This window comes from Arxiozyma heterogenica (genome assembly GCF_036370985.1).
Source record: "Arxiozyma heterogenica strain weizmannii chromosome Unknown scaffold_5, whole genome shotgun sequence".
Taxonomy (NCBI): Eukaryota; Fungi; Ascomycota; class Saccharomycetes; order Saccharomycetales; family Saccharomycetaceae; genus Arxiozyma; species Arxiozyma heterogenica.
The window spans coordinates 766,995-779,273 of record NW_027042658.1 but is presented as its reverse complement, the minus strand read 5'-3'; the positions used below and the strand labels follow the sequence as shown (position 1 = coordinate 779,273).

Genomic DNA, 12,279 nt, shown 5'->3' with positions numbered 1-12,279 from the left:
TTGCAGACCTAATTTTTATAATAGCCCTTAGGTTAGGTGTCTCTGATAACAGTCAATCTTGTTGAAAACACAATAATACTTCACTTAAATAGATATAGGATATAGACTGTTACTATATCTCTAGATGCAATATTTCTATATATCTATATATCTCTATCCCCATTCTATGATAACCTAATAGTATACACTTATATACTGTATATCTACACTTATTTAATCCTTGGTTCCTTGTTCTTTCATTCCTTCCTCTTGGTTGCTCTCTTGTACTTATGTTGGTTACTCCTGTTCTTATGTATGTTTGTAAAATTTTGCAAAAAGGAAAGTTTAAAAAAATATCGTCAACCCTCATTTTTTTAAACAAACCCTAAACAGTAATATCAGGGATATTATAGATACTACGAGAGATATTCTCTTCCCAAAAACTAAAACAGATATTTCTTGATTGTTTGTGTATATATGATTCATAAACTATACTCTACACAAAGAGTAAACTAATAACGTACATAGATATACTAATAAACATACTTATATAAACAAGGACGTCGTTATCAACTAGAGAGTTCACAAGATCGTTTTTAGTGACACCAAGATTTCATATATTACAATATTCTAAAATAAGATAGATAAGTCTAGTTATTAAATCCAAAATACATAAATATTAGTGACCAGAAACAAGATACAATGTATTGAATAATATATTATCTCTTTTATACTAGCCTGATCTTAAATTTTATAACTGGTTTTATCCATCTTATTTGAAAATCTTTAGATTTAGATTTATAATCAAAATCTGAACTGTTACAGTTCAAATTAACACAACCCAAATCGAAGGTATGTAAAGGCTTATAATCAACACCATCGAAATTATCTATATGTAGTCTGAATCTATGACTTATCAATGCTAACTTTTAGATATTTTAACAATTCTATAATTAAATCATCTAATATAGATTATATAACCTTGGTATTATCTTCATGTTCCATTCAACCAATCTTAAACAATATTACACAATCACGTCCTGGTTATCTCAACTATCATGAAAACTTTGTAGTTATCAAAAAAATATAATTTATGATATATTATGACATGTGATTTTAATATTTCTTGCATTCTTTTCAAATCTTTTTATGCTTATTTAGTGTTTTAAAATTATAATTGATATAATATAATATTATTATACATAATTTTTGTTTAAGAATATATCTAATGACATTAATGACAAGTTTCTGTCAAAAAAGAGTTAGTAGATTTATATCATATTGACAGTCCTTAAAAAACAATCAAATGTTAAAGGAAAAACCAATTGTTTTTTATTATTCTTACACCTAAAAGTATTTTATTATTTAGTAGTACTGTAAGTCACAATAAAGTACATTAATAAAAATCGAGAAAATACATTGAAAAACCACATCGATTAAACATATATAACTTCCTAGCAAAAATATATACAAGTTTTATTTACAAATTTAAATAATTTTCACATGAAATAAACATACTTCTCCCATTATTCTAAATAATTTCGAGCATATTGTTCAAAACTCATTCCAATGATATTTTTATCGGTACAACATACGATACGGCCATGTTCCACTTCAATAGTTTTATGCTTTAGTGGTTCTGATAAATGAACTTTAAATTTAGGTCCTGCATCATACTTCCATTTATGGCTTTTCAATTTGTTCATTGTATTTTTAATTTCTTCATTAATTGTTTCATAATCATTGCAGTAATATACTGGTATTGAATTCCTTCCTTTTATACCATAATACTTTGAGAAACCATCTTTACATATTCTGATAAATTCATTGACATCATTTATGGAAATATTAGAAATACTTGATCGTACACTTTCAACACTAGGACTATCCCATTTGATTCCAGGTAACTCCTTTGGTTTCAATAGACCAGAAAAAGCATTAATTTGAGAATCTACAAGCATAGTGCCATGATGATATGCTTTACCTTTTGATATTTTAAATGCACTTCCACTACACTTTTTACCTTTATATAAGATATCTCCTCTTTTGGTTAATTTGTAGTCACCATTACACTGATAATTAAAGTTTAACCATTCTACAATAAGATTAGTAAAAAAAGATGTATCAAAATTAGACCGACTTGTAAGGAATGAAAAATTAACATTCCCGAGATCATGAATCACTGAGCCACCGCCTGAAAATCTTCTTAATATTTCATATCCTCTTCTCTCTAATTCTTTCACATATAACTCTCTCCATATAACCTGATTCCTACCAATAACTGCACATTTACGATTAATATAAAAGAGTAATCTCTCTGAGTAAAACGGTTTCATTGCATCAAATGGAGTATGTCTAAAGATATAATCTTCTAGTGCAAGATTATAATACGGATTACTGGATAAACTTTGAATTACAAACCTCCCTGGATTTGAGATAATCTGTTCGAATAATTTATTATCCAAGACGGAAAAAGTAGTTAAATTATCAAATTCTTCATTCAATTCATCCAATTCAGACTTATATATCTCTTCATTATCCTTTAAAACAGATTTCTCATCATTTGGATTTCTCGTAAACATATTCGCATACATGTTATTCAATTCTTTATATTTATCATCTGCGTCTTCTAAATCGAAAGGTGCATTAGTAAGGTTACTATGAAAATTTTTCTTATTAAATTTAGAATGGTTAATCATGGTATACAGTGCATTTGCAGACCTAAATCTTGAATATCTTACAACATTTCTAATTGACATTTTTATAGTTATTATATCGTTTACTTCTCCCTTCTTTTAATAAATTTTAGAACAAACAAACCATTTTAGTGGAGTAAATATGTTATATATCTACTAAGTCCCTTTTATTTTAATTAAATGAGTATATTAGTCTGTGGACACATATAAATCTGTTGCATAACTACTAATATAAAAATATTTTCCTGCGTAAATTTCTCTTTAGCATCTCTCTTAAATCTCTGTATTCTTTTGTATCAATAACTTTGATATGATTATTATTTTTTTTTACACGAAACGACTAAGTAGAGTAAAAACAAGAAAAAACAATTATTACTGATTCTCTCGATGAGTAAAATTTACTTTAACTTCAAACTAAAGAAGCTTAAATAGAAGAAGCAATTTGAATCTTGCACCAATACATACATATGATCTGAGTGATATGCTAATCTCTAGAACACATTTATGACATTTTCATTATTATTGTTCAACCAACTAGAAATTCAACAACAACAACCTCAACTACACAAATAAAATACTTCCCTTCCATTTACCCAACAATTTTTATATATAGAATAAACATGGACAAATCACAAGAATTCATCAAACAATGTCTTTTCACAAAGAATTTTAATAACCCAAATAAACCAATTGATGAAAATAGACTGAGAGACACATTACTTGTGATACCTACTGATGGCGGAGTTTCTCAAAGACTAAAACAAAGCAAAAGTAAATTTTCATTGAGTACAGATAATCTTGTTTCAATAGATAGTAAAATCAAACATCCAACTTATCGTGACATTAATAAGAATTCTAAAATTGCCATGAAAAAATACATTCAAAAATGTAGAAGTTTATCCAAGAAAGTCAAACATATTGCATACAAACAAAAAATCAATAATAAAGATGTTCTATATAAATATTTACAGGACAAACAACCAGAAATCTTAGAAGAGTTACCACGTTATGAAAATTATTTACCAATGTATGAGAAACTATGGATAGGTTATATAAGAGAGGTTCTTGGATTAGGAAAGGATATAGACGATTGTAAGAAAGTAAAAATCAATGAAACCATTGCTTTGATGAAATTATCCATGGCTGAATATAATGGATCGCTTTTACGAGTAGTTAAAAGTATTAATAAGGATATTATTGGTAAAGAGGGTATCGTGATATGGGATAGTCAAAAATCCTTCATTATGGTAACAAAGGGTAAATTAATAGATGAAATTAAAGTCATACCCAAAAAGGGTACAGTCTTTAATTTCGAGGTCCCAGTGAATGATACTGATGCATTACAATATACAATTCTGGGTGATAGATTCAAATACAGAAGCAGTGACCGTGCTGCAAGAAAATTTAAAAGTAGAAGGTGCGATGACCTGTTATATTATCTGCAAAAATGATTTTGTAACTGACACGATTTTTACAGTATATAATAAATTCGTCATTAAAAGTTCATTTCTACAACTAAAAAAAAAAGCAAGATAATATACCAAAAAAAACGAATTATAATTATAAAAGTAGATTTATGTAGTGAAATAACCAATACCTCATATATGGTCGATTATAGTTATCTGGACCATTGCATATATGAGCTGCCTAGACTTTCTGTTCTTGTAAGAATGGAGGCTCTGACATATTTGGCACTACCAATAAATATCTCTATTAATCAAGACTTTTGTATATCTGCAATTGAAAGGCAGAAAAATAAAATAAAATAAAATAAAATAAACTAAACTAATCATTACAGATAGCACGAATAGGTATGTAAATGGATATGTAGATACACACATATACGAAGAATATGAGAATGTAATTAATTCAATTATCAATAGGTTAAAACTCCCAAGTTTTTTTTGACCGCTGCTGGTTTTTGTACAGTTATACCACTATTTCATCCTATTGTAAAACAGGGAAAAAAGCTAAGCAAAAATATTAACGGCAGAAGTACAAAGCTTCCATCTCAACCCACTTGGTCAATGCCACTTAACAAAGATCACTTCAATTCAATTAAGGACATTGTTACCCGTGACAAGGTGCAATTTTTTGATAGAATAAACAAATTAGTTGATGAGATACTGGCTATTTTTGTTAGAGACTTCAAAAAGGATATTGGCAAAACATTATACAATTTTAAGAACAGTATAGATTATAACATATTTTATTCTGGTTGTAATAGTCTATTTCGGCAAAAAATTTATATCAATGTATCTAATACCAAATTTTTTTCTTCTTTTGATGAAAGTTCTCCTGATACAGATCATTCCGATGCTAATAAAACGTCTTTTAGTAATTCTAATAAACAAAAATTAATAAGTTATAGCACATTAATTCATTTTTTTTGGGATTATTACAATGAAATTACAGATTATATAATAAGCAAACTTATTGAAATTGAAATTCCAATACTCACATTTCATTATAATACAGATGTCATAGAATTTTTCAATATCTGGACAAGCGCATATATGCATTTCTGGGCTGTTTCAAGCGTTTTATTTCCTATTATAAACTATGTTTATCTTAATTATCCAAATGTCTCTCAAAAATATGTTTCAAACAGTGACACGCTTCATAATTATTTTAATAGAAAATTCCATGATGCATTAAAAAATAAACTCAATGAAACGAGTATTTCTTATAAAGATTTTTTACAATATTCTATTCAAGGTCTTCTAAATGCAAAAGCTCTTGATAATAGCTATTTTAATGTTGATACTCCCTTCAGATTTGCATATTTATTTAAAGAAACTATCGATGATAAACCTCTGCAAGAATATGTATTTAAGCAATACAAACAAGATACCATTTCCAAACACAAATTTCTTTTTCAAAATGGTAAAATTTATGATGATGAACATCATAATAAAGAAATCCAAACTTTTATCCAGTTCTTTTCTCTGGATTTAGCTAATAAAGTAACTCTCGTCTCGATGTTTAGCCCAACTTGGATGGAACCTATCAAAAATATACTAGTAGAGACAACTATGATGAATAAAGACATAATTTCAAGGTATTATTATTTTTTTAGAGATAACTTTGACTTTGAGAAAAATGATGACTATGCAAAAGATCAAAACGGTTATATGGGTACGTTTAGGTTTGTTTACCTGTCAAGAGGAAAAACTGATGAGCTTGATCAAATTTGCAGTGACATTATTTATAATGAAATCTCCAAATTATATGATGCATCTGATAAATTATCATTGATAAAAGTGTTTGAAACTTTGTTTTTTCAAATAAAGTTTTTTTCACGTATTAAACCTGTAGAAGATAAAGGTTGCACCTGTTCAGAGCAATGTGTATGCTATTCAGATCACGGTCCTGAATATATCAGAAGAGCATATATCAAATTGTTTGAAAATGAAATGAATTTAATTCAGGCAATTCTAATTTATGTTCAAACTATGGAAAAATTATCAGTAGAAGGCAATATTAATCTTGAATTTTTCTTTTCAAATTTTGGATTACTTTTAAAAAGATTATCAATTCCATCTATTGTAACATCTTTATATTCTGAACATTTATTCAGGTATGTTCTGATGAATTATAATACATTAGTAGATAGTGCCAATTTAGATTTAGATAGTACAGTGCAATTTATTAGACATATCATTACTGTTTTCAATAATATATACTGCGATAAAGTACACAATTTGGTTTCAATGTGGAGAAATTTTGAAGAAAATATTACAAAAGTTGGTGCAACTAAAGACAGATATAATGAGCTCGTAGAGTTTTATCCTTTGATCCTTCCACAGTCAGATATACCAGAAATATACCAACGTATAAATGATGAAAGCAGTTTGAATAATGTAAGACTACCAACCAAGATACGAGAGATGTGGAGGAAATTTGAAAAAAATTATAAAGACGTTATACTAATGAACGGAGAACATAAAGTGATGCATCCTCTGTATGGGCTACAGTATTGCAGTGTGGAAACACCATTTTTGAGAAAAAATGGGGAGCCACTAATCTTAGAATTGACTCTGTACCAAACATGTGTACTCAATGAGTTCAACAAGGTAGACCAAGTGTCATTTAAACAGTTAGTAGAAAGGTTACAAATAGATGGGAATAATATGAAGGCAATTTTGAATTCATTTTTAAACATTGGCCTGATAAAGATGAACAAGGATAAAACGTTTTCAGTGAACGAGATGTTCAAGGTAGAGGAGAGGAAAATCAAGAAAGATGTATTAAGAGTGGTAATGGGAAAAAAAACAAAGAAGCCATCAAGGAAGTCGAATAATGCTAAGGAAAATTGCGCAGAAAGCAGTTTCAGTGGCCAGGAGGATGAGACACGTCAGGAAAATATAGAGAGGGAATTTGAAGACTTAACTTCAGGACACCACGAAGGACCAAGTTCTGTGTGGAGAAGAGAGGTGATCAAGGCGTGCATTGTAAGGACTGTTAAAAGTCACATCCACAACGTCGAAGGGATTTCTGAAGAAGATCTGATGCATGAATGTCTGCCACAACTTCTTCAAGGGACAAGTGTTGGAGAGTTCCAGGATGCTCTTAGATCAGCAGTTCACGAAAGATATATTACAAGAACAAGCAATGGTAAATTTTTATTTGATATGTAACACCATCGTAAATACAGATATGCAAATATAACCGTTGTCCAACTGCAGGATAACCCATTAGTAACCGTAAATGGAGCCTATTACTAATCATCGGTTTTTTCTCTTACACCTTTTCTCATAATTAATGAAATGAACATTGCAGATTTAAAACCCTAAACAAAAATAACTAAAGAAAATACAAAAGATTTGTTTTTTTAAAATCGGTGAAACAAAAAAAAAATTTTTTTTAAAAAATAAATCTTCCATATATTCACTTCAAATGAAACAAGAAAATTTACCATATATAAAGCAATAGACAAAAACAGTAAAAATATACGACACTCCTAGAGAAGCATCTCCCCAAACTACCGCAGCTACTTTTCCCTGCTGTGTTTTGCTTTCGCTGCTCTCATTTTACTGGGACGCACCTGAGTTTAGCATATCACTGAATGAATTAATATATAACACCTCGATAAAGGGAATAGCATAGTACAAGAAAAAAAATCTTAGTTCTTTTTTGTTTGTCTATTTATTTATATTAATCATTTTACTATCTCTTTTGTTATTGTGTATTTGACAATTTTATTTCCTGAATAGCATAGTTATGTGTGCTGAGATGATGAGAAATCTACAACAGTGCATAGTTCAACTGATTGTTTAAATGAAGACACAACACCATCGAATTTAGTCTTTCGCTCCTATCTGAAACTCACACATAAATTAAAAGCTTATAATTGCTTTTATCCTGATTCATAGGAATAGTGATGCTATTAACACTCTTATCGTTTATATATTTATCTCGTCTATCAAATCCTGTTAGCTAAATCTTATAGTGTATCATTTATTCTTTGTCATATGGACTTCTTCAACAGATTCTATTCTTTGTGCTTTCTTCCTTTTTTTTTTCTCTCTCTTAAAATAGAAAAAGAAGAAAGGAAATAAGTAAACCCTACTGTTACTTTTAATTAATTCTTGTAAAAATCTTCAACATTTACATTAAACCCTAGTGCACCCCTTAAAAATAAACAAAAAAGGGAAAAATTAAATAAAAGACCTATTTTCATCTCTTTCCCCCTCACCATGTGGAAATATTTTGGTAAACCAAAATTCAAAATAAACAAATTTAAAGACATATCGGTAGGTAACGTCACTCAATTCTGACCCCTTTGCCCTTACATTGTTGATTCTCCAATTATCAATCTTCTTAACAAAAAAGAACGAGAAGAAGATATTAAAGTTACCGAATAATAATATTAAAAATCCACTTGGTTGAAATAAGTTTAGTCAAAACATTATATTGAAAACCTTCGTTTCAAATCTTTCAGGTTAATAATTTTTTATACCTATAAAATCCTTATCTTCTAAACAACAAACAAACATAATGTTATCAAACTTATTTATTGAATCTATTCAAGATGCAGTCACTCAATCAACCACCAATGATCTTTGTTTAGTAGTGTATATTACAGATTCAAACCAATCTAATGACAGCGACAAATGGTTAAAAAAATGGTTCCAATTAGACAATATTGCTAAACTAAAATCTATGGCTATATGGCTAAGGATATTTAATGGCTCACAAGAATTGCAATATTTTGAACAAATCTTTCCCGGTGTAGTTATACCATCACTTTATTTGATTTATAAGGGTCAGATTAAATTATTACTTATGGATGATCCAAATGTAACTGATGATACGATTAAAAACTATTGGAATCAATTATTCGATTGTTTACATTCATGTACGCCAAGAATGAATACTTCGAGTATTGATCAAAGGGATTCTCCCTCCTCTTCATCTTTGCCCACCTCCTCTGATTCTTCCAATACCAACAATAATATCAAACCATCTAAAGGAAATAAGAAAACTTTTAGGCAGCAAGTAGAAGAAACTACACAACAATTATATAGAGAAAAAATCGAAAAAGAAAGGCGATTAGATAGAGAAGAAAGAGATCGAATTCTAAGGTTAGTTAAAGCAGATAGGAAAGAGAGAAAGGCAAGAGAACATGAATTACATTTAAGAATTGACAATGTTGCTACTACTACTGTTAATGACAATAATGATTTAAGTGTTCATGACAACATTAAAAATGAGGAACTTTTACATTCTGTCAATTGTATTTTACAAATAAAATTGACAAATGGAAAGTCCATAAGACATACTTTTGATCATAAGGATACTTTAAATGATGTTAGAAAATGGGTTGATTTGAATAGAACCGATTCTCATGTTCCATATGCATTCCATAGATCTATGCCTAGATATACTTTTCAAGAATCAGATGAATTGGAATCCTTAGAATCTTTGGAATTGACTCCGAGATCTTTGTTAATCTTAAAACCTTTAGAAACTTCCACAAATAAATTAAATACCTCTGATATTGAGAATCCTGGCTTGTTTGGCAGAGTTTACAATACATTTTCTGCCTTTTGGGGTGGATATAGTAACAACACTGATGGCAATAATAAAAACTTAAATGATAATCAATTAAATCCATTAGACATGAGAAGTATGAACAACAGTGATCTCAGTTTAAATGATAATTCAATAATAACAACAAGATTTGACACGTCAATTTTCGGTAATCGTTATAGTAACAATAATAATTCTAACACTACCAACAATAATAACAATATATCAAGATCATTGACTCCCAATGTGTTTCATTTCTTTAATACAGACACTAATGACAATAATTCAGATGATGATAGTGATAAAGAGAAAGAAACTTATAACGGAAATAATATTAAATTAGAGAAAAGAAAGGATGATTAAAAATAATTAATAATAAAGTTTTATCATATAAATATATATTCATACTATGTAATATTTTTCGTTATCTAAGATTTTTTAATACTTCAGTGACTTATGTTTCCTGTATTTGTAAGATAGCTTCTTTTTTCTTTGGACTAGACTCCGTATCTTTATTGATAGTTTCTTTCACATTTAGCTCATTTAACTTATTCACCAAACTCTCCATTTTATTTTCTTCTTGCAAATCTATAATATTTTTATTTTCAGCCATTTCTAATTTATCCAGCTCCTCTTCAATATCCGCTTCGATATTCTTATCTTCTTCTTTTCTAGTCAACAAATCATTAATCTTTTCACTTTTGTCACTCTCTTCATTAATTGTTTCCAACAACTCTTCAACTTTTTCTGCCGATCCAATATAACTATTAATACTTTTAAGAACTTCATTAGAACTAACCAATATTTCCACGAGCATTTTGTTTGTACCACAAATATCTAACTGTTGTCGTATGATCTGTAGCTTGGCCAATCCATCAAGTAATTGTGTTAAGTATTTAATCAATAACTGTTTGCTTCTCTGAACCCTTAGTTTGTACCTTGAAGATAAAATTACACCATCCTGCTCATTAGCCTTTTCTTTATCCTTCAAATCTTTTAATTCCAATCTTAACTTCTTAATTTGTTGTTTTAAATTCGATATCCCAACTTTCACATGTACAATATTTTTATCATTATCTGTAATTGTTTTATCTATATCGTTCGTTATGAGAGTTCCACTTATTGATGAATCAATTACTTTAATTATTGAATCCTTGCACCTAATTATATTTTTGTATCGATCCATATAAATCAGCAAGACTTTAATATCATTCTTATCTTGATATGAAATTGAGTTTCTTATCCCACTTTTCATTAAAAATTCATCTTCACTAAACACAATATTAGTTATCGTTAACGGATCATTTAAAATATTCCTTTTCAAAATATCATAAATTGTATTATATTTCTTTTGAAGTTGATTTCTCAGAACATACTGGCATTCTTTTAGATAACATGAACTTGTACTTCCATAATTCTTCTCAATCCTAGTAATTGATTTATTATTAAAACTAAAATTATTAGAATTATTATTATAATCGAAAGATAATATAGAACTAAACCACTGAATATAATCCCAGAATTTTACTTTGTTACCATTATCATTATTAGTATTTATATTCAATAAAATATCTGCATCGCCGTTGATAAAATCATCTAAAGGGACCATATAACCATCTAAAATCAAACTATCTAATACGACATCAATAGACTTGGGATAACCATATTGTGGTAATATTAAAGTGTTTAAAAATCGCGACCCAGATTGGAACACAATTATATTTTTATTCACAAAGTATTTCTTAATTAAAAACTCTTTCCATGTATCAATGTTTGCATTATATCCATCAATATTCAATTCTTTTAAATATCTAAAATCCTTATACAAAGACTCTAATCTACTCTTAGGTAAATCAATTGACAAAGTGCCATCCGCAGTGTTGTCTAACATATTTTCTGACAAAGTGATAATAATATGAAAAGAGAGATATTATATGATCCTAATAACCACAATTGTTACTTTTCGGTGTTGAAACAAGCAAATTTGACTCTAAATCTATTCTTCACGCAGCGTATATCAGTTTTTGGAATAGTCCAGACATACTAAATATTTATACTCACAAAATAATAACACCAATGTGATAATGACATAGACTAAAGAATAGGTAAATCAGTGAATCCAAACAACAAAATTTATAGATTCTTATATATATCACTCGAAATGAAACTTACCATTGATTTTTTTTTAGTTCGAGAAACAATATTCTCTATTTACCTTTCTAGTTACGTCTACAACTGAAACTCTTATCGACATAAAAAAAATACTTATCCTAAGTAATTTACAATCCTCTTAGTAGAAGAAAATAATCTAAAAACATAAATGTCCATTTCTTAGCATAAATTGATTAATCAATAAAAAAGTGATAGAAATCAACTATTTATAAATGCTATAATTAATAATTTGCTTCTATACTTATTTAAAATGATATTATTACTATACAACAAATTATTATATATATAATTAGAAAAAAAATATCTTAAATCTATATAATACATATAAATATAACTAACAGACCCGTACTACACCTACAACAAAAAAAAATAGGGCTATACTAAATTTGCTTTATCA

General features: G+C 28.4%; 5 protein-coding genes across 5 annotated transcripts; 3 read left to right on the top strand and 2 right to left on the bottom strand.

The window, feature by feature from the left end:
• Nucleotides 1-1,505: 1,505 nt before the first annotated feature.
• Nucleotides 1,506-2,738, bottom strand: AIM22 (putative lipoate--protein ligase; the record flags this gene model as incomplete). Its single annotated transcript, XM_064860669.1, has 1 exon — nucleotides 1,506-2,738. One exon carries the CDS (start codon nucleotides 2,736-2,738, stop codon nucleotides 1,506-1,508), a length of 1,233 nt encoding a protein of 410 aa, XP_064717686.1.
• A 557-nt stretch (nucleotides 2,739-3,295) lies between these two features.
• Nucleotides 3,296-4,126, top strand: POP4 (RNase P/RNase MRP complex subunit; the record flags this gene model as incomplete). Its single annotated transcript, XM_064860668.1, has 1 exon — nucleotides 3,296-4,126. One exon carries the CDS (start codon nucleotides 3,296-3,298, stop codon nucleotides 4,124-4,126), a length of 831 nt encoding a protein of 276 aa, XP_064717685.1.
• A 576-nt stretch (nucleotides 4,127-4,702) lies between these two features.
• On the top strand, nucleotides 4,703-7,315 carry RTT101 (cullin RTT101; the record flags this gene model as incomplete). The annotated part of the gene is made up of 1 exon (XM_064860667.1): nucleotides 4,703-7,315. The coding sequence occupies one exon, from the start codon at nucleotides 4,703-4,705 to the stop codon at nucleotides 7,313-7,315; it is 2,613 nt and encodes an 870-aa protein (XP_064717684.1).
• Nucleotides 7,316-8,675: 1,360 nt separating this feature from the next.
• UBX6 (Ubx6p) lies at nucleotides 8,676-10,073 on the top strand (the record flags this gene model as incomplete). The annotated part of the gene is made up of 1 exon (XM_064860666.1): nucleotides 8,676-10,073. The coding sequence occupies one exon, from the start codon at nucleotides 8,676-8,678 to the stop codon at nucleotides 10,071-10,073; it is 1,398 nt and encodes a 465-aa protein (XP_064717683.1).
• A 91-nt stretch (nucleotides 10,074-10,164) lies between these two features.
• On the bottom strand, nucleotides 10,165-11,601 carry CHM7 (phosphatidic acid-binding protein CHM7; the record flags this gene model as incomplete). Its single annotated transcript, XM_064860665.1, has 1 exon — nucleotides 10,165-11,601. One exon carries the CDS (start codon nucleotides 11,599-11,601, stop codon nucleotides 10,165-10,167), a length of 1,437 nt encoding a protein of 478 aa, XP_064717682.1.
• Nucleotides 11,602-12,279: the final 678 nt, after the last annotated feature.